This window comes from Carassius carassius, chromosome 7, assembly GCF_963082965.1.
Source record: "Carassius carassius chromosome 7, fCarCar2.1, whole genome shotgun sequence".
Lineage (NCBI taxonomy): Eukaryota > Metazoa > Chordata > Actinopteri > Cypriniformes > Cyprinidae > Carassius > Carassius carassius.
The window spans coordinates 14,921,403-14,948,930 of record NC_081761.1 but is presented as its reverse complement, the minus strand read 5'-3'; the positions used below and the strand labels follow the sequence as shown (position 1 = coordinate 14,948,930).

The 27,528-nt window shown below is 36.7% G+C and overlaps 1 protein-coding gene across 2 annotated transcripts in view; it reads left to right on the top strand.

Annotated features, from left to right (window-relative positions):
* Positions 1–27,528, top strand: part of fam184b (family with sequence similarity 184 member B) — a 31,846-nt gene that overhangs the window by 3,165 nt on the left and 1,153 nt on the right. The window contains exons 2-18 of one of the 2 annotated variants that reach the window (XM_059553989.1): positions 9,389–9,568; positions 9,693–10,346; positions 12,686–12,812; positions 13,665–13,816; positions 14,739–15,011; positions 16,184–16,279; positions 18,487–18,666; positions 18,971–19,077; positions 20,084–20,201; positions 20,284–20,466; positions 20,832–21,054; positions 23,524–23,654; positions 23,766–23,929; positions 25,274–25,438; positions 26,168–26,276; positions 26,364–26,468; positions 26,580–26,833. In XM_059553989.1, coding sequence (XP_059409972.1) covers positions 9,389–9,568; positions 9,693–10,346; positions 12,686–12,812; positions 13,665–13,816; positions 14,739–15,011; positions 16,184–16,279; positions 18,487–18,666; positions 18,971–19,077; positions 20,084–20,201; positions 20,284–20,466; positions 20,832–21,054; positions 23,524–23,654; positions 23,766–23,929; positions 25,274–25,438; positions 26,168–26,276; positions 26,364–26,468; positions 26,580–26,833 — 3,221 coding nt within the window. Of the gene's footprint in view, positions 1–9,388; positions 9,569–9,692; positions 10,347–12,685; positions 12,822–13,664; positions 13,817–14,738; positions 15,012–16,183; positions 16,280–18,486; positions 18,667–18,970; positions 19,078–20,083; positions 20,202–20,283; positions 20,467–20,831; positions 21,055–23,523; positions 23,655–23,765; positions 23,930–25,273; positions 25,439–26,167; positions 26,277–26,363; positions 26,469–26,579; positions 26,834–27,528 lie in introns of both variants that reach the window. The other variant, XM_059553988.1, reaches the window with a different exon arrangement.

Below are 27,528 nucleotides of genomic sequence, written 5' to 3'. Positions count from 1 at the left end.
TTTGTTTTTATGTTTGATAGCCAGGTATGCAACAGTGCAAGCTAATGAAAGGCCTGTATGTCCCTCAAAGCCTCGCTTTTATTCTTGTCAAAAAAAAGGGTTTGCCCTGACTAAGGTCCACTGGGGTTAGGAACATCGAAATGGCAGCACTGTTGCTAAACAAAATAGGTCAGGGCTCAAAATTCAAACCTGCCATGCTGTGCGTGTGTGTGAATATGCATGCAGGAGTGTGTATGTGAGAGTATGCCTATGAGCTTGAATGTCACAGCTGTGTGGAATCCCTCTCTGTATCATCATGTTAACATACTCCTAATAGTTATCTTTAGCTGTGTGTTTGTTTGTGTGTGTGTCTATTAGAACAGACGTGTGAGTCATACCCTCTCTACATTCGGCTCAGCTTTTTGTGACACTTAGTAATGCTACACACCAAAGCCACACTATTTATACCAATCAGGAGCATAGGAGATTTGATCTACTTCAGTCTATTATTGGTATTAGAACATGATGGGAATGTCATAATGGGTGCCATGAGTCTAATTGCTAAAAAAACTTATGAAAACTTTAAGGTCCAAACAGGGGTGTGTTTCCCATACAACATCGCAACTCACAGCTAACTGTTACATATTTTGAGTTTATCATTTAGTTTACCAATGTAGGAATTAGGGCTGCATGATTAATTGACCATGCACATCTTATCAGTAAAGCCAGTTCTGTGATTAGTAGTTAATCTCCAGCACATGGTTTCAGATGGAGCAGCATTTACTACACAGAGCCGAAGTTTACTGATGAGCTATGCAAAATCGAGTTCTTATTTGCAGCATACGTTTTCTGTAAAGATACGAATCAAAACAACTCACCTGTCGAATAAAATCAGCATCTCTTTCTAGTTGAAGTTTGTCGCGAAGCTACTTCCGTATTTGTCCACGACACTGTTGTCATGTGGTTTCTACGTCAGTAAAGGTGGTAACAAAGGGTAACTAACATCATTGACAGGCGACTGTACTGCCCCGTGTCAATGTTTAGAATGGGAATTTTCTCATGATTTACAAGTAGTTAAAAACATTAGAGATATTGTTAGTAATCAGCTGGACAAAATATATAACTCTAGCCTAGTGGTTTTTGGATATTTTACTGCAAATAACTTACATATTGTACCTTTAATATGAAGTATGTAACTGGGATACACTTATGGTTTATATAGTCTGCAGCTTTCTCCACAATGTAATTTATTTGAGTTGCTGTCAAATTTGTTTGTGATGTTTGTTGCTTCACATCTTTGAAAGCTGTTTAGAGATTTGCTGGATACACATAGAAGTAAGCAAACTAAATATTCAAGCAGATTTATATCTGTACTTCTTAACTTTGGGTAAATAGAAATTGTAATCTCAAAGTCTGTACAAATTTCCATTAATAAATGGTGGTTTCCTGTACATCTGTTCATCTATATCAGATAAACCAAAACAAACAGTGGTTGGTCCTTTTACATATCAGATGGCCACTTGGGGAGTTCTTGGCCAGAAAATGTCAAAAGCCTGGCTAGGCTGCAAACGTTAGACAGACAAAATGTTGTTAGGCTACTCACAGTAGCTAAACATTCATGCTTAACAGACTTTTGTAGGACTACGGTTCATTCACATTAATGATAATAACAATGACTAACTATAAAGTTTTAATAATCACTCTAAATATATGAAAATAAGAAAGTCCACAGTATAACGGATCAGATGAATGGTATTGTTGGAACCACTTTCAGAATGTTTTATTAGCTGATAAATGCTGACTGAATCTATTTGACTTTAAACAGCTTTTAAACCAGCACGTGCTTAGAAAAAAACAGATTGTTATCATGTGTTGGAGTGGAATTTATCTTTATAGATATTGTTCTTCATGTAAACAGGCCTTCACACATGCAAATGCAAACTCAATAAATTCACTAGCCGTTCTATCATTTGTGTTTGTTAAGAAGGGAGAAGGAAAGCAAGACAGTATGTATCAGATTTCATTAGTATGGATCTTAGTCAGGCAGGGTGCCATATTTGCAGAGAATGAAAACAAGGACAAATAGATAGAGAGAGACGGGTATTTCAGCACTTTCTATTTAAAATAGTAAGTTTTGTAAACAAAAAAAATCTATTCCTATAATCTGGTGTTTATCTTACTTTTCTCTCTGCCTCAATCCATTCCAGTCTGCTTGTTAAGTTATGAGTGCTGTTGCTCTATATAAAGCTAGCAGACATTTCAGTCATACAGATATATGACATTACTTTCCCTTTTATTCTATGCACCTGTAAAAATGAGAGTTCATGTTCAAGGACTGAGAGAGAGAGAGGCAGGGAATAGACCGAAGGTGAAAGTTATAAAGGGGAGTCAGGGGACAGAGAGAGAGAGAAAGAGAGAGAGAGAAGGTGGTCGGCTTAAACACTATGGAGGACAGGAAAAGAGGTGGAGAAAGAGAGACGGGTGAGTGAAGAGGAGACAGTGACTTCCTGGCAGTTTATCATATGGAATGTCCAGCTCTGCTGCGGTGGCGATTAACGACAGACAGTCAGGCGTCATGGTAACACACGACCCGCTGGAGGGATGAGTGAGACGTTGGGAATCTGATGACACCCCAGGCATGGGGACTTGTGGGTAGGACACATTGACGGATAGCCAAAGTGACACATAATATTAGGACTCTCTCATATGCCTACACATATTTAGACTCAAATACACAAACGCTACTCACAGATTACACTGTGTTATGAAACAAAACTTTCTGCAAACAGTTTTTTTTTTTTGGACAAATGATCAGTATAGAGTTGATATTTTATTTCCTATTCACTTAGTTCGGTTCACTTTGCAGTTTTTGTAACCGTTACAAAAATAATGCAGCTTATTATCTTTTTGTGTGTGTGTGTGTGTGTGTGCGTGCACGCTTTATAATTTGCACAGGATCAGCACTGCTGTGGAGTAGCCCAGTATCTATGTGACTCGACATAGATGTAAACAGAGAGAAGCAGCTCCAGCTGCAATGTTCTTCCACAAGATGCCTGCAGTTCTGCTTATTAACCGCTAGAGAACCAAAAATTGTGGACTGGTGTTTTAAATAAGGCTGGACGATTATGGCCTAAAATCAAAACCTTGATTAATTGAACATTTTACCTCGATTACGATTAATGAACGATTATTTTGTTTCTTTGTTGTTTTTTTGCCCTCATAGTTCAGTGACAAGATTTGTACTGTAAATATGGTGAGATATTTTTCCCTATTGAAAGAGCGATCTGACATCATAGCTCACTATTAGCAGTTATTTTATCTATGTTCGTAACATTTCTTAAAGATTATTGCTCGGTGTAAGAGATAAATAAAGATAAGATAAAGATTAATTAGTAAAGCAACCCTCTACACACACCTTGGCAATATAATCGCCATTGGCTAGTAAAATGTTTAGTTTACTCTCCAGACTGATATACTATTTTACACACACACACACACATGTAAATATATATATATATATAAATGTATATATATATATATAACACATATGTAAATATATATATATATATAAATGTATATATATATATATAACACACATGTAAATATATATATATATAAATATATATATATATATAACACACATGTAAATATATATATAAATATATATATATATATAACACACATGTAAATATATATATAAATATATATATATATATAACACACATGTAAATATATATATATATATATATAAATATATATATATATATATATATGTATGTGTATATATATATATATATATATATATGTATATGTACATATACTCTCTCTCTCTTTGCATGTGTGAGAAACAGCGCTATCAGAAAAGCGACGGAGAGTCGAGCGCCTTCACACAGAGTTTAGAGTTCGGCAAATACAGGTGTGCTGTGTGTCCATTGAGATGAACTGAAAAGTACAGATCGCTTGATGTAGAGACAACTCTGAAGCGCTTAGTCGGTGTTCAGCGAGTAAAAATGTGCTAATCTTATAATAGCCTTGAACACACACACTGGCGAGTAAAATCTAAGAATTTATAAGCCAATGGCTTACAAAAGCCAGTGATTTACTCGCAATGTAGAGGGTTGCACAGCACCACGAGTGATTGCATGTGTAAATTAGTCATACCGTCTCTATATTATTGTAAATAGCCTAGTTCCTTCAAAAGTAGAAAAATATGCTATAACAAGTTTGAGATTCTAAGCTACTTTAGTGATAAATCCCAGGACAGCGCTGACAACTAGTTTCTGAGTTCCTCTGTGCGTGCAAATCTTCACAGCTTCACAGCTGTTTATAGTGTTTGTGCCACAATGCAGCTGAGCGAACATGGGAGCTCGATATAATAATACACATCCAATCATCTAATCACTTGAATGTCCAAACCATAAAACAAATACAACTGACAAAGTTTAGTGAAGACACAAGGCTCACCGCTCGTGCGCCATCACTATGTGTTGAACCGGTGTTCACCTCCGTGGTTTGCTTTTATGCCACTGACTGGACGAAGCAGAGTCATGTCACACGCGGTAGTATGCTTTTAAGGGGTAAGTATTAACAGGATTAAAAAACCGAAATAACCGACATGGGAAAATTACATTGGTTAGAGGTTCTGAATTTCGGTTTCGATTACTTTTCGATTAATCGTCCAGCCCTAGTTTTAAATAAATGCACACACGCACACAGCTCTTTTGCCTTTTGTCAAGAATGAGTCATTTATACATGTTTTAACATAATTTAATAATGACTAATGTAGGCTATAGGCCACTTGGAAGTTGGAACAAAGAAATAAAATAAGTTCTCTGTAACACCGTAACTACCCTTACAAAAAAATCCTACAGCAATCCTGTACGATTTTGGTTTTATGTGCAGGGATCCTGTAGGACTTTATAAAAATCCTACAGGACAGGGCACATTCCTGCAGGAATCCTGTAGGATTTTGGTTTTATGTGCAGGGATCCTGTAGGACTGAATAAAAATCCTACAGGACAGGGCACATTCCTGTAGGATTCCCGTAGGACTCTGTAGGATTCCTGCATGTTTCCTGTAGGATTCTGTAGGATTCCTACATGTTTCCCGTAGGATTCCTGTAGGATTCTGTAGGATTCCTACATGTGTCCTGTAGGATTCCTGCATGTTTCCTGTAGGATTCTGTAGGATTCCTACATGTTTCCTGTAGGATTCTGTAGGATTCCTGCATGTTTCCTGTAGGATTCTGTAGGAGTCCTACAGGAAAATGGTCACGAAAATCCTGCGGGATCCTGTAGGAATATGCAGGTATGTGGTCTGTAGGATTCCTGCAGGATTTTTTTGTAAGGGATAGGACTGTCACTTTTGTGAAAAAAATCATTTTCGATTTTTAAGACATAAGTGTTCAATTTAAATCGATTTTCCATGTCTAAAAAAAAAGAAGTTTCCTTTTTCAACTTCAAATAACGGACGAACGAAAAGAGAGCGCTGGAAACACACAAGTCAGCAATATTTCTTATGTATTGGCATGAAGTTTCATGCAGAAAAACAAACAGCAACAGGAGTGCAACATTCTCAAAAAAATATATATGCAGAGGGGACGGCTGCCATAACAAAAGAAAAACATCACTGCAGGCTTCTGCAGGCTTCAACCCGGCTGCAGTTTTGATTTAGGCAATTCAAAAATCTCCAAGATTATTTTAAATAATGATTCAATCCATTTCAAACAACTGTTCAAAAAGAAGACGCACTCTGACCGCACTGAGTTCCCAGGGACACTCAGGTACAGCTGCGCAAGGTGGGGGTATTACCAGGGCCGGCACTAGGTTATTTGGTGCCCAAGGCGAGAGACTCCTCCATCCCCCCCCCCGGGAAAAAGAAACTCCACAGTTATTCCATAGTTATTCATTTTTTATTTTAAATGTTCACACAACAACTCTTTAAAAGCAACAACCTGAAGGATACAGTAGAAAACAATAGAGAAGCATTAAGATCTCACCTCAAGGAAAAGCAGTTATAGTGTTTTCATTTTATTACGTGTTTTCATTTACCCCATCATTTAAAGCACTAAAACCAGCTGTCAGATGTTTTCGCGCCACTCCCGGTTGCTGAGCAGCTGAGTTTGACAGCTGCCTGTCAGAGTGACTCAGTCGTTTTTTAGGATTGTAAATCTAGTAAAAGAAATTGACAAATACAAGGAGTATGTGGACAGTGCACAGTAAAAGTGTACAGTGTGTGCGCAGCTTTCATAATACAATACATACATTTAATTAACTTTTTTTTTTTTTTAATTCTGCAATTTTGCGCCCCATCCAGCAGATGGCGCCTGTCGGCAAAGCCGGCCCTGGGTATTACTGCCAATTTTCCACCACAAAAGCCAGTCGCTGTCAGCTTGCAATGGTCCTTTTTATAACTCAGAATCTCCTGTAACTAGTTGCGCGTAAACACGTCTTTACATTGACTTAACATTGAAATCATTCGCGCAAGGCGCTCTATTCATGTTTGGTGTGAACGCAGCATAAGAGGTCGCTTTCGACTTCACTGGGTCTTATAGGCGCGTAAAATTGCTGGTATTTTCCGTCTAGCTTTCGCAAGGCATACTGCACTTTCGGAATTTTTTATTTTCTTTTTCTGCTTGTTTGCCAGTTTTGTTACATCTATATTTTTTAATTGCTTAATTATTTTAAAATTAATAGTGTACATATTTGGTTAAAATCGATTCCCCATTTTCATTTTCGAAACTTTTTTTGGTTGGTCCGATCGATTGTGCAATCGATTTTCGAACTGAAAGTGACAGCCCTAATCGTAACATCTCAGCACTCTAAATAGGCCTAGGCATACACTTAATAAAAATTAATAAACATAAAAATTAGTCTTTCTTAACAAATTAAATGAAGATAAATTCTAAATTAAGATGGGTATTTGGCAATAACGAAATTAAAATAAAGGCTCCGTTGGATTTGCTTAACCACTTCTCTCCACAATCCGACCTCCACATGATGTTTTTTTTTTTTGCATTTCACATAACCCACTGGCTCATTATTCTCATTATGCACATGGTCAAAACTTTTCCACACCTCAGACTTTGCTTTAGTTGCTGGTGAAACCAAAACGTAATCGCCAGAGGCAAGCCTCCATTACACCTACTCAGCATCCATTTTCGTATCTTTCTCGCACTAATTGAAATGCATCACATGACCGCTCATTTACCGTGCAAGCCCAAGCCCATGTAAAATTATATAAATTAAGCCCGAACTCGTCCGAACCCATCGGGTTTGGTTAAAGATCTTCAGCTCTAGTGAGGAATATCTGAGGCCATATTAGCATTGCAGAGCAGCAAGGCCCCTGGCCCCGATGGCTTTCCCATCAAATTTTATAAGACATTTCTGCTAAATTATCTCCACTCCACTCCTATCTCAAGGAACTCTGCAAAAGTCCCTTACTGAAGCATTGATTACACTTTTGTTAAAGCCACAGAAAGAACCAACACAATGAAGTGTATAGTCAAAACTATAGCAAAATTACTGGCTATTCGTTTAGAGTCTTCCCTAGTCAGTATCATCTCAGCAAATCATACTGGTTTTATAAAAGGTCTGCACAAATTTCCCAACATTTGTCGCCTCTTAAATCTTCTTTACACCCACCTATCTCAAGACACCCCTGAAATTGTAGTATCATTAGATGCCGAAAACACATTTGATAGAATGGAATGGGATTATCTTTCGTTAGATATGGATAGGTTTGGATTCAGCACCAGATTTTTTGGATGGATCCATCTGTCGTATACTTCTCCAGTTGCTTCCATGGTTACTAAATAAATGGAGGTCAATTTTTTTTTTCTTTGGGCCCATTAAGCCCCCTTTTATTTACAATTGCAATTGAACCATTGTCTGTAGCAATAAAATCCACACCCTCTTTTCATGGCATATAAAATGGGGTGTCGAACATAAGCTCTCATTATATGCGGATGACCTGCTTCTTTACATTTCAGATCCTTTAACGTGCATCAATGATATTATCAAAGTCTTGCACAATTTTGGGACCTTATCGGGCTACAAGTTGAATATCTCCAAGAGTCGATTCATGCTTGTTAATACACTTGCCAGGCATATTCCTTACTCTGTGTTTCCCTTTCGCATGGCAAGATCTGAGTTTAAATATCTGGGTGTTAATATCACACAAAACTTTAAAGGACTATATGAAAATAATTTTACTCCTCTATTGATTAAACTTAAATCTGATCTTCTTAAATGGAGGATTCTCCATCTGTCTTTGGTTGGCAGAGTGAACTGTGTTAAAATGACAGTCCTTTCTAGATTTTTATATACCAGGCGATGAATCGAGTAAAGACAACTAAACTGTATTGCTTTTACATCCTTATTGGCTCTCAAACAAGTTTTATTACATTGGAAATCTACAAATCCGCCTAAAGCATTACACATCAGGATTTTATATTATACCAACACTTGGAAAATATTAAATATTCAATTAGAGGTTCCCATAAATTCTCTTACAGTATGTCTGCCAACCCTTATTATCATATTTCTCTGATATAAATATACTTCCTGGGGAGTAATGGGATTTACATTATTGCAATTTCTTCTTATCCTCACCCCTCTCTTATGTAGGGTATATGTTTGTTCATCACAGTATAATGACACTGTATTATACCTACTATTACATTATAAACTATTGCATCTTTGTTATCTTTGATTTATTTTAATTTTCTTTTATCATTATTATCATTATCTATAATATAAAAAATACAATCCCTGTACAAACAATAGCATTTTTATTTGGAATAATATGTATGATTTAGCTTCAAGAATAAAGTCATCATGTTGTATTTGTTTAATTTACTGCAGAAAGGGTGCAATTAATGTTTAATTTTAGGTGTCAATGAATTATTTCTTGAAACTTCACAGAATGTAACTTTTTTTGTAATGGAGACTATGTTAAAAGGTTATGAGTTGTGCACATCATGTGGGAAGAGGGAATTGTGGTTTCTTATTATACCGATTCAACAGATTATGTCAGAATTGTTGGATAAAGTCGAGACATCCTGAAGTCAGACAGACCTAAATTTGGGGGGAGGGGGGCACAAACAATCTTAAGCACTCATAGAAGGTTAACACAGACATCTGCAGAGCATAAACAGACACACATGTACAAGATAAACTGCAGCTCAGTTACTGCAGACTGTGGGCGTGTGACTGATTCAATCGGAGAGGTGAAAGATTTCATCATCAAGACTTTTTGTTTTGTGCTATAGGCCTGGAGCTACACTCTTACAAATAAAGGTTCCAAGAGGGGGGTTTCGCAGCAACAGAAGAACCATTTTTGTTTTCCCCAAAGAATTTTTCAATGATTAGAATTCTTAATTCTATTTATGTGTGTGTTTTATGCATAGGTGATATATTCTTTAAACACTAAGAATGAGGAGCAAGAGGCAACTCTGCAGTCACTACGCCGTGTTGCCACGGAGACACAGGGCAGCCTCCAGCCAACCACAGATCAGGATGAAGAAGAGGAGGAGTCAGCATTTATTCTGAGGACACGCCTTCTAGAGCTGCAGGCCACTGTAGAGGAAGTAAAAACATAAATGGTCACACATACACACATATTTTGTAATGGACTCAATATAAGTATATTAAATACAACATGGAGAGAATCACTTCATTTTCTTAGGATTTGTGGATGTGTATCCATTTCAGGTGGAGGAGCGTGGACAGAGGGCTGAAATAGAGTATGCGGAGCGCATAGCCATGTTAACCCAAGAGACATCAGATCTGCGCAGAGACTATCAGAACCTGCAGACAGATAGAGACAACCAACACAAATTACTGCAACAAACACAGGAGGAAAACAAGCGCTTGGAGAATGAGTGCCAAGAGCAACGTAGAGCCAGAGATGAAGAGAGAAAGAGAGAAGAGGAGGAGAAAATGAATAGAGTGGAGGAGGAGAGGAAGAGAGAGATGGAGGAGAGGAATCGTGAGTCACAGGAAAGACAACGCGTAGAGGAGCAGTGTGAAGAAAGGTTGAAAATGGTAAGAAAGGAGCTACAGGCTCTGAAGGAGGAGAAAGAGAGAACGGAGAAGGAATGGAAGAGAGATGTGGATGACTGGAAGAAGAGAGCAAAAGAGATTGAAGAAGAGAGGAGGGAGGAGCAAAAGGCAGCTGAGAAGACACTACAAAAGAGCCTCAATGAACACATCAATCAGTGGCACCAGAGAGAGCAAGAAAACCGCAAGTCCCAGAATGCAACACTTCAGCAGAGGCTGAGAAAAGCAGAGACGGACTTGGAGGTTCAAGAACAGAGGTTGAATGAGAGCAACAGACACTGCAGCAAACTTCAGGAGAGAGTAGAGGTACACATGTGGTTTCAACAGGGTCCAAACTTTTGCCTATTCTAGGTTAATCAGAATGTTATTTTAATGTATTGTGCATTTTTAATACTTTACTTAAAAAAAAAAAAAAAAAAAAAAAATATATATATATATATATATATATATATATATATATATATATATATATATATATATATATAAAGCATAATTCTATTTTATACACAGTATAAACATTGTGTAAGACATTCAGTATATTTAGATTTTACTTTTGTTATCCAACATAAAACATATGCCAAAATAAATATGCAGGTGATTCGCTGTGGAGACAGAACCAGCCAAAAGTGAGAATAATTTGGTTTAAGGAAATTCAAATGATATACAAAAAAAAACTGAATATGAAATTTGACACTTCAAAAAATTTCAAACACAAGCTCATATTACATTATTAACATGGAAAAACTGAAAATTGTGATTTCCAGGCCTGATAATTCATGAAGATGTTTGTGCCGAATATAAATGTTTCTATTTATGCATAGCAAAAACAAAACACTCATTGTGTACACACAATCCAGTATTGCTTTACAAGACATTTCACATAAATTCACTTGACTGACCATGTGTAACTGACCTTTCAGCGGGGTGGTCGTCTCAGTGTAAGGGGGCAGTAATTACTGCTGTGACTGACACTTCCGAATCTAATTGAGACAGAGATTAGAGGGACCAGACAAACACCCACAATTACCATCACTCAGACACAAACAGCTGTGTAGAAACAGATGGCATACCAGACTTAAACAGTCCGTGACAATACCCCACAGATCTGTAGTCGGTTTTTATACAACAAAGTCTGCACAGAACCTGCAGAATATAAAAATAACATAGGCTTTTTTAAGTGGGACACAAAAGTAAGTCGTTACACTTAGTATTTAGTACAGGATAAAGCCAAGTGATTAAATCAGTAAGAGTTACTAGGCATGCAACATTGACTCCTCCGTCTCTGATGCAGCTTTTTACATACGCTGCGGCTAATGTGCATTAGATGTGCCTAAAAATGCCAGGCACAGAGAGAGATGAGTAACACCCTCTCTGCTCTGGCATGACATCCTTCACAGAAAATTAATCAGAGGCACCTCAGATCTGCAAACTCAGAGCCGCTGCTGTGATGTAATCAAAGGTTCGTGGGCTCAAAGTGTTCATGGGGCGGCCAGAATTGACTGATTAAAGTCATCTTGGGCTTCATGGGCCTGACAGATGATACCATTACGGTTGTTCATTTCTGCCACAGGATCATTCAATAACAGGATCCTGCAGAATAATGGACAACTACATTTTTTAGAAAATGTGAGTGGTGCTAGGGTGGTTGTCAGGTGGTTGCAATGCAGTTTCTGAGGTTTTTGTAGTGGTTTTTAGTGTGTTGCTATGTGGTCTCTATGGTGTTCTGGTTAGTTATTGTGATATTCTCATTAAAATCTTCTAAAGAAAGTGGTTAAGAAAGTGAATAATAACATAAATTCTAGGAAGTTCATAAGACTGTTCCTAAGCGCAATTCTTGAAAAAAGTTATCACACTTTTTTTTTTCAGAAGAAGAAAATGACAGGCTTCCAAAGAAAAAACAATAATTAAAAAAAGAACATTGTTACGAAATACAAAATAGGAATACAACACTTTCTTAACTTTATTTCTTAAGTTGAAAAAAAAAAAAAGATAATAATGGTTGAGAGGAATACAGAAGGATTCAGTGCCACCTTCAGTGCAAGTCTATGATATTTTCTCTTCAGTGATCCTCACGATTTGAAATATCATTCATGTGCATATCACATGTACAAGTTATGCTTTGTAGGTTAATACCTATGGTTAGGGATTGTAACCCCTAATAAACCCCTAATATCCCTTCTAACCCTAATTCCGGATATAGGCTACACAATTTTAGGCCGTAAATTGTGAACAAAAGGCCAAAATCTGAGGCAGATCTGTGCTCATTCACATGAGTGACGATAGATTGAATGAGGTCATCTGAGAGAAGTGCCGATACGATGCCTATGCTCAGAGCCTTGCAATGTATTTTGACTGGAAATGTCATCACCAATGACCTACAGCCAATGAGAGAGCAAGATACAGGGCAAGGGATATTTCAGGGGAAGGAGTCATAGTCTACATTTCTGTAAGACAGATTTGTCTGGATTCTTCAAAGTGAAATATTGTATCATGTGTGACCCTCAGTCGCTGATCCGTCATGTTACCTGCAAACGACTGAATGGAGCATTAATTCGATGACTTTGTAAATTGTGTAGTGTATACCCAGTATAAGTTTAAGCAGTTGTTATAATTATGCTGATTTGTGTTACTCATTTCTTTTACAGGACCTTGAGGAGCAGTTGGAGGATGGGCGTCACCGGGTGGCCGAGGCTGAGGCTGAGGCAAAGAAGGCAGAGGAGGAGTTAGCTGTAGCCAAAGAACGATTATTACTGCAAGAGAATGAGCTACAGAGCAAGTCAGGTGCACATACACAGTACAGATCAGTAAAAGGCTTGTGTACTTACATTTGTCATCATTGGAAATCAAATAATCAGAAATGCTAAATAATTAATTAAACTAATAGCGTTAATCTTTCAAAATCAATAGTTGGTAGAAGATATTTCAAAGAGAGTCTAGTAAATAAGTTAATAGACAAAATAAAAAGTTAGTTTTAATTCCATATCACTGAACAGAAGCCACAGACGTTCACTTTGCAATCAAGTTTGTCAGTCTGTCCAAGGTAGATTTAGGAGCCATTTACACAGGACATATTTTCAGTGTTTTGTCAGTTCTATTTCTATAATTGTTGGTCCACGCAGACATGTGTCAGATGGACGTCTTTGCCTTTTGCGTCACACCTCTTTTTTCAGTCTCCCAGCATAAGTGCCCTGTTTTCGCTGTCTCGAGATCTGAGCATTCTGTTCCGTTCCATTGCACTGCATCTGTCTTGTTTCTCAGGAAACAAAGCTAATGCATAATTGTAGTACTTTGAGCTTAAATTGCTCTGATGGTATAGGAAAATGCCTTTTTACAGAATTTAAGCATAGGATTACGTGGCATGATTGTTTTTTTAGATTAGCAATTTAACATTAATTAAAAAGCCTTTATTACAATATAAACATCTGCCTTTTCAGAAGTAAATAAGTTGCCAGTTTACTGTCAGCAGTTATCGTTTACAGTCAGTTTAATGTTAATTTTTCCAGTGTTTATTTTTACATCTCTGTAGAAATTATTGCTTTTGTCATATGACACTTGAGATCAACAGCTTGTTCACTGATTGTTCTGCTTCCTTTGATCTAATTACCATCTTTCTCATTTCTGCAGAGGAGTTAATGAGCCAGAGTTCATCTCAGGTGAGGGTCTCTGCTGAAGTGGAAGAGCTAAGGTCTCAACTGAGTCGTCTCAACATTAGAAACAAAGAGCTGGAGCTTCAGAACAGTGGCCGATCCAATGACCACGCTCGCATGCTTAAACAGGCAAGTCATTCAAGTCATGTATGAAGGATTGTATTTCTAAGTTGAATGCACATGAACAGCACCACAATGTCATCATTACATTTAATTTAGCCCTTAGTTGGGGGGGTGTAAGCAGTGTTAATATTGTTAACTAAGATTATTAAAAATAATCTTCAGTGAATGGAAAAAGCTGAAATAACATGAAATATTACAAAAATATTATTAAAATGTTAAAAGAAAAACTTGAACTGAAACAAAAATAGTCTACAATATTACCCTAATATTATTAAACTGTCAACTAGATACAATAAAAATTGAAATGAATGAATACTGTAATAACTGATAAATGGCATATTAACAGCACAATACTTTTTTGCTTAAATGAATTAAAATAAAAAACAAAAACATTTTTTAAGTGAATTTAAGCATCACAAATAAAATAATACACTATAGAAATTACTGTGATTTGCTGAAGTGTACATTTTACAATTATTAGTGTTTTAAGGATTTAAAAGAGCATTAGATGAGAGCAAACCTAATCTAAAAGTAGGATAAATGAACATTTAAATGACAATTAAATATCCAACATCAACTAATACTAATAAAAATAGAAAAGAATTGTATAACGCGCTACTGTTTTTAATCAGCTGTACTGTTCTCTACAGCACGTCTAACATACAAGAACACATAAACCACATGGTGAAATGATATGAAATCACATCCCAAATGAGGCCTGCCATCTCAGACACACAAATACAAACGAATAAAGCACACCATAAAATGTTCTCTGAAAAGCGTTTGTATGCAGAAAAAGATCAGCCAAGCCCTTTAACTTCTTAAAACATCACAACTGACACACCAGAGGCTTAAAATGCGTAGTGACATTCTTTTGAAACTACAGGATTACAGTTTTATGTCATTAAGAATCATGTGTGTGTTTTAGCATGCAGATGCTCTATCCTCTATGCGTCTGGAGCTGCAGCGAGCTCACATTGAGGAGATCAGACGCCTTCAGCAGGAGGTGGAGAATGAAAGAAAGAATGACAGACAGGAGCTGGAAGAAGAGAAGAAAGAGGTTCAGCAGAAGATGGAAGAAGAGAAAGTAAGGCTGAAAGAGCAGCTTCGGAAAGCACTTGAAGAAGTGATACGCAAACATGCCAGTGAGCTGCGGCAAGCACATGCAATGCTGGATGCAGAGAAAAAGAAGACGCAGCAGGTAAGACCGATTTCAACTGTGGTTTGCACTTGCAGACACACTAGCTTTGCTTAAGAACATCATACCTTCTCATTTACTCCTGTTAATACTAGAGTGAAAGGTGAGCAATCGGAACTGACTTTCTGATTTGAATTGATTGGTAAATATTTCAATGTCTAACAAAATTTAAATGTCTTCCAATAACAAAAGGCAGAGACTGAACATGGGATTTTAGGAATATTCTAAAAGAATATATTACGAGTATAATCTGTACACTTACCCATCTATATTAGTGTGGCTTTATTGTTACAGGGAAATAAAAATAATTTTGTTCGTGCTTTGTTTATAGACACACGTTATTATTCACAATGCAAATCTCCAAGCCCAAGTCCATTCAGTCCAATTATGGAAACTAAGCTGCAAAAATGGGTCATTCTGAAATCAGAATCACATTAACATATGACGCATATTCTGCATTCAGAAACTTGGCCCATCCTTATGAACATTCAGAGATTAGCCATCATATCATAACAAGTCGCATAAAAAGTCTTAAAGGTACAGAAGCCAAAACAGCCTATTTAAATGTTTAGTTGAACCAAAAATAAAACTTCATTTATTCAAGCTTTGTTTCATTCGCACATAACTTTCTTTCTTGTGTGGAACACAAAAGGAAAATGTTCACCCTCTTTCATGTAATGAACTCCAAAAAGAACAAAATAACACAATAAAATATTATAAAAGTGTTCAATACAGCTCATGTGGTTCTAAAGTAAAAGACTGAAATATAAGTAGATAATTCTTTGCTGAAAAACTTTATTTTGTTGAATGTCATTGAGCAACATTCTGCACAGAATCCTGGCTTGTGATCCACAAAAGGAAAAAAAGAAGGTTTAGAATTACATTAAATAAATTTTCTTTTTTTGTAGAGCTCATTCTAAAAGTTAGAAAGGGAGGAAAATGGTTATGTTATATTAAATTAACATTTTGCTACAAGAACGTGTTCCTGTAAGGGATGGATGGGGGAGATAAACAAATAAAAACAGCTGCAAAGATGTAGACTGTATGTCTTTAAAACAATTTAAAAAGTAACTGGCAAAGCAGTATTAAAAAGATCTGATGTATAATTTGATTTTTTTTTTTAAATACTATTGAAATTAAGAGATACTTGTATTATTATGTTGGTTTGACTACAGATTGAGGAGCAGATGAAAACCGGAGGAGAAGAGCGAAAGGCTTTAGAGACAGAGAGGGAAGAGCTACAAAACCAACTACAGCTGTCCAACAGAGAGGTAAGTTACTGCAAAGAATACCATTATATTTGTCCTCTTAAATTAAAATTATCCAAAGCGACTTACAGCGCATTCAGGCTATTCATTTTTTACCTATCATGTGTTCCCATCGAACCCCCAACCTTGTGCTTGATAACGCAATGCTCTACCACTTGAGCTACAGGAACACTTAAAAGCCAAAACAATCTTGGATATGTTTGCATAACATTGTTGACCTACTAATGAATCAGGTCACCACAAACATACTCAGTCCTTCTGCTTAAATACGCAGAGACAGACTGAGAGGCCCAGAGCTCTCCACATGACCATGATAAATGAGAAAACACAAAGAACATTTGTAGTGCCCAAGGCACAAGGCTTCGTCTAATGCTTCATCTAATATGCCAACAGGCTTGGAACTGGTTTATGATAATGAAATAGTGCTTAATAAGTGACAGCTAGGAAGAGGATTGTTGTTTTAGTGCTGTGTTGCAGTAAAGCAAGCATTAGTTTCAGCTATTTATCAGAAAACCATTTGTTTTAAGTCAAGTTAAATATATGGATTTTAGTGGTATCGTAGTGTTTAATGATCTAAGTTGGTGCACATAAGGTTGAAGGTTAAATTGCCTCTAGGGACAATTCTTGAAAAATCCTACGCTAGATTTTCTGGCTCATTTGTTTCCAAGTGTTTTTAACACTGGCCTTAGGTTTGCATGCAGCTACACCAAAAAAGTACTAAAATGATCTACTAAAGCTCATCTGCTAACACGTCTATAGGATTGTCATGCATTTTTTCTGATTTAACAGAATAAATATGCCATTTGATGTGTGCTTCCAAACAACTGCAAAATAGTGGGCGGTATCATTGCAGGTGGATTAAATAGAACGTGCGAAATGATTTATGAATCCTGAAAGCCGTTTCAGAAACGGTTACTGTGTGAGCAAATTAACAGGACTGAAAGGCAGGTAATCTAATTCCCGCTGTGCACCATGCTGTCACTTTAGCAGAACTTTGAGAACGAAGGACACATAGTGTGACAGTACTGCTGAATTGCTGACATTATTGTGATAATAAAATATCCTCATGAGCGATGGTTTTGTTCAAAACTGTATTTAGAATAGAAATCATAAATTAACTTAAACTTCACATTGCCAAGATATTCAAACAGAACTATAACGTGTTATATATCATATTTCAATCACTTCAACATTGCTGTCTGACAGCTCTCTTTCGTAGGACCTGCTGTCCACAACCTTATAGGGACAAAAATGGTTGTTCGTGACCCACCCATTGAGAACCGCTGCTTTAAATATTGAGACACAGATGACTCAATTTCCCATGACACCTTATAAGCTCATTAAGATGTTTTTGCTTTTTATCAACAGGACCATTGGACGTGCTTGTCCTGCTTTAAACATAATGGCATTCAGACATTATGCACAAATATAATCAAAATACAATTGCAGAACATTAATGAAAAAGAAAAATGGGTCTCTTTAGTCTTCTACAACTTCAAGTTCTGTATTATATTTAAGTTTGTAATAGACAATAATGATAATAAGTGTTTTTCAGTTGTTGAAAGAAGTCTTTTATGGTCACCAAGATGCATTTATTTGATCACAAATGCATTAAAGACAATCATATTATAATAGTTTTCTGTTTTAATAAATTTCTTATTATTCTCAGTGTTGAAAATGATTGGCCTGCTTAATATTTTGAGGCAAATGTTTTGACGAATAAACATTCAAAGCGATAGCATTTATTTGAAATAGAAATATTTTGTAACATTGATCAATGAAATAAAAGTATTCATTTCTTAAAAAAAAAAAAAACAACAGAACAACATTGCAGAAAAACTTTTGAAAGATAGTAAAGTTGATTACAAATTACACCTCACCTCATAACAGAAATAAAATATATATATTTTCATAAATGGTGACAACATTACAGATTAAATAACATTACTTTTGACAATATTACCGGTAACTGAGTGTAGTAAGAAAACAAATTACTCTTTCCACTGATCTAGAGAATGGATTCAGACACACCCTATAACAATCCCCATTGTATCCTTTTGAGAAAGCACCTTAACCTCAGGTTGCTTTAAATAAAGACTATTCTATAACAGAAGATCAGTTTCTTTGTATAGGCCACATGAATTATCAAGCTTGAGTGGATTTCACATGCTGTTAAGGTCTTTGCTGATCTAAGATGTATTGGCTTGCAGATGGTGAAATTGGAGGGGGTGATTCAGATGCTGGAGAGAGAAAGAGAAGAGGAGAAGGAAAGGGCAAGAGAGAGAGAGCAGGAGTATGCAAAGGTGGAGCGACAGTCAGCATGTGGCCCAGAGTGTGTACGTGTGAGAGAAGAACTGGAAAACACACACAGCAGTATGCAGCAAATACAGGTTCTCGCTCTTTTTGCTCTAGACACTCTTCCATTTGACATGTGGACAAAGTGTCAGTGATGTCCCTTTCCATTACTGTGCAGCTCTATCACACGTACACACAAGCATACACAGATCTGCAATTCCCTTAAGGCAGGACAAGGTTCTGCTGATCTCAGCAGATCTGTGCCGCCCAGAGGAAAGAAAGACGTTATTATTCACCTAGCAACCAATCGACTTCTTTTTCTTCCTTAATCCATGGATCTTTCCTTCCATCCATGAATCTATCCATCCTTGTCCTCCTTTCTTTTTATGTCTCCCCCAGGAGGAGTTTGCTGCACAGAAGGAAGTGTTACAGGCAGAGATTTCTGCTCTACAGCAAGAGAGAGACATTCTACAACAGTCCAATCATAGTATAGAGGAGAGAATCAGGTGTGTGAAATGAAAGTGAGACATTAAGGGACAGAAAGAGAAATTCGCTCACATTACATGTGTGTTTCTAATAGAGTCTGTTAATTAAAATATTTAATTGAAAGTCATTTTAATTATGTTATTAATTAATTTTTGGGTCAGTACGATTCCTCAGTGTGCTCACCAAGGCACTTTATTTGATAAAAAAATAAAGATTACAAGTTATTTTAATATTTGGCAATATTATAACTAGTGTCATTGTAAACAAATGTATTTTTGTGCTGGAAGCAGTCATTACTTCAGTCTTCAGTGTCACATGATTCTTTATTAGTCATTTGAAGATTTTGATTTTGTGCTACAAATACATTTTTTTTTTGTTAGTATAAATGTTGACAACATTTTTTCTGCAGAGAACATTTTTTTCAGTATTCATTGAATGTAAAGTACAAACAACAGAGTTAAAATAAATCAAATACATTTTGTAAAAATAACTACATTTTATCACCAGTTTTGATCAGTTTAATGCATCCTGTCTTTGAAAAAATGTAAAAGTCTTACTGACCACAAACGTAGTGTGTATTACTGCCCCAAAATGGATGAATTTAGTTTTTGTATTTTTCTGCAACAGCTCACAATGCACTTACCTCAGTGCTAATATGCAGTAATTGAATAAAAATCTTAAATAATTTCATACCCTTTATAGACTTTTTGGCAGAATCACAAAAACAAACAGTGCTGTTGTTCTGAATGTGCCATGCATTATGATCAACCAGAGCCATGCTGATACTTAGCAATCAGCAACTGTGGCAATTAAAGGCAATACAAAAAAGGGATACAATTATAATAACATTACAAAGTCTTCAAACACATATTGGTCAATTAAATTGAGAAGCAAAATTAAACCATTATACAGTATAAACATATTAGTCAAATGCGATAATGTGTTAACTTTGACATCCCTAGTTTCTAATAATGTGTAAAATGGGTATAGAGTGCAATTTCATTCATTTAATATTATTGTGTGTAGGCTACAGTTTGAGAAGCAGTTCTCCGATCAGATTGTGGAAATGAAGAGAGAAAGAGAGGAAGAGATCAGAAAGAAGAACCAACAGTGGCAACACAGAGTAGACGAACTGCAGACACAGGTAAAACACACTGACAGTTTCCTCAGACCCACCATACACACAGTTCGGGCTATCAGCGTTGTTTTTCTGTCTTTGTGTGTAGTTGGAGGAGAGGAGAGCGCTCTCAGAGAAGATGGAAGGAGAGAGAGAGAGACGTTACGGTAATGGAGAGATGGAACGAATGAAGCAGGAGATCCAAAAGACGAGAGATATGAACAGCACGCTCAGATCTCAGCTTCACTCCACCATTCAAGAGAAAGAGAGACTGATGAGGAAGCAGTTACAAGTGCGTATACACTAGGGCTGTCAGGAGATTTCCTATGATTAATATATTTATCATTACTAATGAATAATCATTAATAATAAATAACATTTAACTGAGAGAGCTGCCAAAGGGATCATTAAAAAAACCATCATATACTCTCAGGTTATTCCAAACTTCTGAGTATTTCTTATATGCTTCATTATATGCTTCATCCATATAATTCAAGAAATTGGGGTCCAGTGATGTTTTGGATCTCAATGACTGAGTGAACAGAAAGCATTGAAATGATTACAGCGCACGCACACACACACACACACACACACACACACACACACACACACAATTTGGAAAGAACTTTATGTTAGTTATATGATGTTGTCCTGTAGGTGGTAAAAGAGGAAGATGAGGACGAGGACGAGGAGGATGGAAAGGCTACGGTAGAAAGGGAAGAGGAGAGGGCAAAGCGGGGGTGGCGTGAGCGAGAGGAGGAGTTGTTGCGTGTGGAAAGGTTAAATCACCAGCGTGCTCTTCAGGCCCTGGAAGCACAAGCTAATGAAGAACTTCAGTCGGAAAGACAACGCTTGCTCACACAGCACAAACTACAGCTGGGTAACCATCACACCCCATTCAGAATGTTTTTGCAAATATCATAGTCACATTCTTGATATAATACTTTTAGATACCATAATACTACATGCGCTGCAGTCTGAAGGTTTTACCTCTTTGTTGCCATCTCTGTTTGAAAACCTGGAATTGCAGTTACTTGCGGAAATATCTTCATTGTGTGGGTTGTACTCTGGCATGGCTCCAGCGTGGATGATGTCTAATGTTTTGAGGAGTGTGTGTGACTGTCAGTCACCGCACCAGTGTGAATCCTCTATTTAGTAATCAGCGATCTAGTCTATGTTTTGGAATATATGATCCAAAATAAGACTTTTCACCGTATATTGTCATCTGAACAAGTAAGTAACAAGTCTGTCACGTTTGTTCTGACCAACTGAGGGAAAAAGCATTATAATAAATTGTGCTACCAATGGTGATTTAATCTAATAATAGATTAGCTCATATCACATCAAACCGTGCAAATTATTAATGTTTACATCAGCATTGCAACTATGACTATAGTGTGTATTTGCATGTAGATCAAAATTTCTTTACAGTCTAATCTCTAATTGTCATTCCATTCGAATTTCATAGAAATTCTTTTAATCCAAAAAGCAAACTATGTTCCCATCGAAATGGTTGTCTTTAAAATACAAATCTTGTGTAATCACAGGCTATCTGTTATAGAACCACATTTAAAACTGGAATATAATTTAATTTCATTCACATGTGTTTAATATAATTCTTTCTGGATTACAATCCGCCAGCAAAACAATTTTTTGAACATTTAATTACTCTAACTGGTGTGAGAAAAGGCTTTTAACGATCCGTCTCTAGCAGAATCCTCATATGCGATAGCCTAGTAGCTGGGATAATTTCTTCATGTTTACAGACGTGATGTAATGAAGCGGCAGCATGCTCAAATATCACGCGAAAACCTACCCATAACATTCAAATTAGAAAACATTATTAGAAACTAACCGTTGTTAATCGGACTAAAGTAAGGTGATAGTTTTGAACACTGGCTGGTTATGTACTTGCTCAAATATTGATTTTGGATAATTTTTTACTAAAAAAAGTTACAGATTGCAGCTTTAAGTCTATTTTACAAAAAGGACACAAAAAATCTTCCCTAGTCATCCAGGGGCTGGGGGCCTTATCACACCACCAATGGGGCAGCAAGATGATGTAAAATAAAGCATATCTCTATGATATAATTAGTTCCTGTAACAATTTTCTTTCGTGGGAAGAAGGAGGCGGGAACCGGCGGACAATCAAATAAGACTTTAATAATAAAATAAAGACAAAACAGCGCGACAGCCCCTCACGGATGACTGCCGCGCACAAACAAAATCAAAACACAACTAAAATCCAGGCCTGGTCCTCTCTCGTCCTTCACTGTCGTCGCTCCTGTTTTATATCATTCCATCTCCTCCGCGGGACTCGAGACCGGTGGGTCGAGCAGGTGTCGCTCATTTCTAATCACTCCACTGGCCTCGCCCCGTTCCCACGGCTCTCGGCCCCGCCCCACTCATCACAGTTCCCTTAACAAAATTTAAGAACCATTTTTAAGAACCATGGTTCTCATGATATTGGACAACCCAAATATACTGTATGAAAAAATTTGTGATTTCCAGATCTGAAAAGGTTAAAGTGGAAACCATGAACAACATTAAATTACGTACTCTATTTAGTTATAATAATGTATGATTTTTTTTTTTTTTTATTAACCGCTTTGTCAATGTAGATACAATGGAAATATCTTGGTGTGTTTTCAAATATTGCCGTTGACAATGAGGGGCCCTGGGTGATGGAGTCAGAAAGGTAGAGGACCACTAAGACATAACTAAGGCAGTGCATATACCGTAATCTAATCTAATAACTCACACAACAAAATTTTAACAAAATAACACATACTGAATATTGTGCACTATACATGAATACAGTTAATCAGCAACACATTAGAATTAAAATTTTTTTTAATACAAACATTAAAATGAATGAACATGAATCAATGTAAAAAAAAATTTTATTTAAAAAAAGGTTACTGGCCTATATTTTCCTATTCAGCCTACTCTTCTGTCATTAGGGATATGAATAAGAATGAATGTTAATTAAAGGACTAAAATGGAGCTTAATAATATTCAAACGGCAGACAGAAGAGACTAGCAGGGATATCTTTGTTTATTAAAAAGTTTTAATATGCTGATTGCCATATCTTTATTAGAACATTGATGGTAATTGTAAGTACTGTCAATATCTGTCATAATGAGGAAGGTGTATAATATAAGGTAAGGTTTGTGTGAAAAAATCGTATTCTTTTACAATGAACTGATGATTATGTATTGCATTTTGCACAACAGCACCATCTTGTGCCACCGACTAAAGTAGAGCAAGACTGAACACAGCGCATATAGCATGTCTGATCTAATGTGTCTTCCAACTGTGTGTGTGTGTGTGTGTGTGTGTGTGTAGACAAGCAGAAGGCAGAGCTGACCCAGCAGCACACTGAGTGGGTGAGACAGGTCACCCAGAGACACATGCAGCAGATCGAGGACCTTCAGAACGAAATACACACACACACACAAATGATGGCCCTGCAGCAGGTAGACATACAAACCAGACAGACAGACAGACACACACACACACACACTTACACTGCCTCAAGGGGTTCATCACCCCACGTCTCTCTCTCTCCCTATTTGTCTCCTCCTCAGGATCTGAAGCAGCAAAACCGCTTACAGTCGCTAGAGAGACAGCTGGATGAGAAGAGCAGTGAGGTTCAGGAGCTAAAGAGAGAGAACGAAGATCTGAAAGAACGCATGAGTGCAGTCATAGCACAGAAAGTAGAACAAGATGACCATAAACAGAAACACAAGAGGTCAGTACCAAAATAACTACAGGCACAATCACACATGGAAGGTCAGTAACAAGATGACCTCAAACACGCACGCAGACAGGAGGTCAGTAACAAGATGACCACAAGCACACTCACACGGGCATCAGTGGCAAGACTGACTGCTAAGTAGTACACATTGCTGCTATTCTGGTCAAGAACTGCTTACTTGTGCCCATTATTCACTGACAAGGGGCCCATTTGAAACTGTTCCATGTTTCCACTACTCTGCATTAGCTCCTTAAAGGGATAGTTCTCTCAATTATTTACCCTCATGTCATTCCAAACTTATTAAACGTTTATCTTAGAAACACAAATTAACATTTTAATTAAACCTGAGAAATTTCCATCTTCCATTTGAGCCTCCTGTTGACTATATTAGATGTGCTCTATGTCCATGTATTGATAAATGTTTTTTGTGAAAAAAGTCTACATTAAATCTGGTCATCATATCAAGCTATATGTTTCTTCAGAACACTTGGATTGAATTGGTCAATTCATAAGAATTTATTTAAGAATGTCTTTATGAAATGTTCTCCACTGGAAGTTCTAAAGGAATGAACTTCCAGTGGAGGTATTTAAATATCTTATGAATCATAAAAAAATATCTCTTACAGGTTTGAGAGTAAGTAAATTATGACAGATTTCTTTTTTTTTTTTTTTGAGAGAGAGTGAACTAACCCTTTAAACCTGCTGGTGTCAAACCAGGAAACACTAACATAATAGTCCACATCAAGTAAACGTTTCTCAACAGTAACAACTTGGTTTGGTCAGATTGACACAAAACAAAACTTGGGCTCTCTATAGGATGCAGAGAAGACGTGCATGTTCAGTTGATCTTGTTGATATGCATGTCATTTGCACATTGGCTTTGGGCAGTTTATTATTACTTTTGTCCTCTATTATTATCTAAAATAATTTGCTTTTATTCAAGTTTATTAAATTAAATGTCATGTTTGAATCAATTTAAACCGGTTTTATTTGTGACATTAAATTACTACTGGCATCTTGTGATGGCATGAAGAATCAATTAAATTAAAATAGCTTTTAAATCTCTTTTCAAAACTCATAGGACTTATAAATTTAATTTGTAGGCAGACAATGTACTTTAGTAACAATGACTTTTAAAACATTGTTCACTTTGCCAATTGTTAGAGTTTTCAGATCTCTCTGCTCCTGGAAAAGTGGTATTAAACAGATTGTCTGAGCGTAAAGGCACCAACCACATGCTGTGATGTTTAAGGCAAAGTAAATCTAATATCTGCTGTAGGCTTGAGAACAAAGTAGAATATACATGCGTGATATTGATGTATTGTGTCTGATGTGCAGTTTCTCAGAGGAACGCGATGAGGCGGGTGAAGCAGTTGGGTCGGACCACAGGAATAACATGGAGAGTGTGAAGAGAGAGCACAGAATGGAGATCCAGACCATACTATCAGACTTCAGCAATGCCCAAACACGACTACAGGCCCGCATAGTTGCCTTGGAAACAGAGTACCTACTCCTCCCACATCAATAATGCAAAACGCAAACCATACATACATACAGAATTAACCCAAGCAAGACAATATATGGCAATGTCTTGTGACTTGGATTTCCTTCAGATTTCCATAGAACTGAAGCGAGTAAAATTCCACACACTGCATGCTATTTAATGAAATATATTGGCTAATTTAATAATAATCGCCATAAAAATGCAGTGCTTACAGATCTGTTTAACACATTTTCCTATATTTTACCACTGCTTAACATTTTACTGCATCATATAACAGAGTCATAATTACTCATTTCAAAAAAGTTGTACAATACCTTATAGTTCTACAACAAAATACAGTTGAAATACATAAGGTTCCGTTAGAATGATTCATATTATCTATATAAGAATGTCATGTCAATAATAAAAGTTTTACAGTGTTTTAGTGCCATATTAAAATAACAAATAAGATTTCAAGAATAAAATCAAAACATTATGAAAATAAAGGCTGCATTTTCCTTGTAAATAAACTTTTTAATATTTTTGAAAATAAATCGTAAAATGAGAATAAAGACATAAGATTTTGTAATGATAGAATGCTACACCTTTATTCTTGTCTATTAAAATCTTATTGTGAGATTATTCTCTTAACATTTTGACTTTTATTCTTTTCTTTACTAAAACAGTTCAAGTGTTGTATTTAATTAATATTTGTGTCCGCTTTGTGTGCTTGTATTTTATGATTGTAGGTTGAGAGAAAGGGAAGAAAGGGGGAAGAGGAGAGTAGAAGACCTGCACACAATTGCTAAACTACAGGACAAGCTCAGCGAGAGAGACCGACTCATCAAAAGTCTAGTGGTTAGACATGCACATACACAGACAAGTATGAGACACAAGACGCTAGTAGCCTTCTGTCTCATCACATCATTTTTATTTTCCTTTCAGGAGGACCTCCACCAGCTATCCCAGCATCCAACTCTGTGCAGCGATGAAATATTGAAGCCATATGACTCTAGGACACAAGCAGGGACCCTCACACCTACTATGAAGGTAGCACACATTTACACTTTTTCAAATCCCAGTCCATTCATCTAGTATCATACAATAACTAAAAGAACATGATTAATAAAGCTTGGACTTGATCTGTTGCCTTGTTTGTAGAAAAAAGGGGTTGAGGAAACTAGCATCCCAAACCTCTGCTCGTATGATGGGGGGTCACCGAAGGCCAAATGCTCACCAGTTATGGAGCGTGGTAGTCTGGAACAGTGCGGGCGAGGGAACACCCTAACAAGGACACACACACCCACCTCCCCTCATTCTGAACACAGAGCCTCCTCTATCAGACAGAGCCGCCCACCTTCACAAGAGGTGCGACATCAGCCACCGCCTAAAGTCAACTACAACCAGCACATCAGGTAATCACCCACAAAACAGCCAATCCAGAAAACTCCTGGAAACTTTTTTTTCTTTTTGAGGTAGATTAATACAAATCTCAATGTATGTCCTATGTTCATGTGGAGAATTAATAATACATAATTACATATTTTTCATTGATTAGATGCTTTTATCCAAAAAATTCTTTGTATATGGTGCATCTTCTGTTCTGAGATGAATCATCTCATATTGTAAAACATGGTCTGAAATTTTTTAATGTAGTTAAGGATTTCTATAGGCACGTGTGGCAATCATCCAAATAATTATTTAAAACTAGTGTTATTAATTCAAACTATTAAAACATAAATTGTTAAAAAATTAATAAAATGCAAATGTATATGTAAATACCATAGACTGTATAAAAACATGGACGTAGTGTCCGTGACGTCACCTATTGGTTTCCGAAGAGCGTTTTTGAAGCCAAAAATGGGCAGAGATGGCCATCTTGGTTGCACGTCACTCCCGGATAATCGAAAATGGGCAAAAAAGCGGCAGCACGTTGCTGAAACCACGCTCACCTAGCTCAACGGTGGTGACAGCAGCGGCAATCCACCTGTCACTCAAGTGGCTGAGCCCTTAATTATGCAGAACTTTAAGGCTTAATAGAATTTAAACAGATGAGTTATAAAAAAAATTCCCTCCCCCTCACAGTTGTCACGATGATTAAAAATTAGCT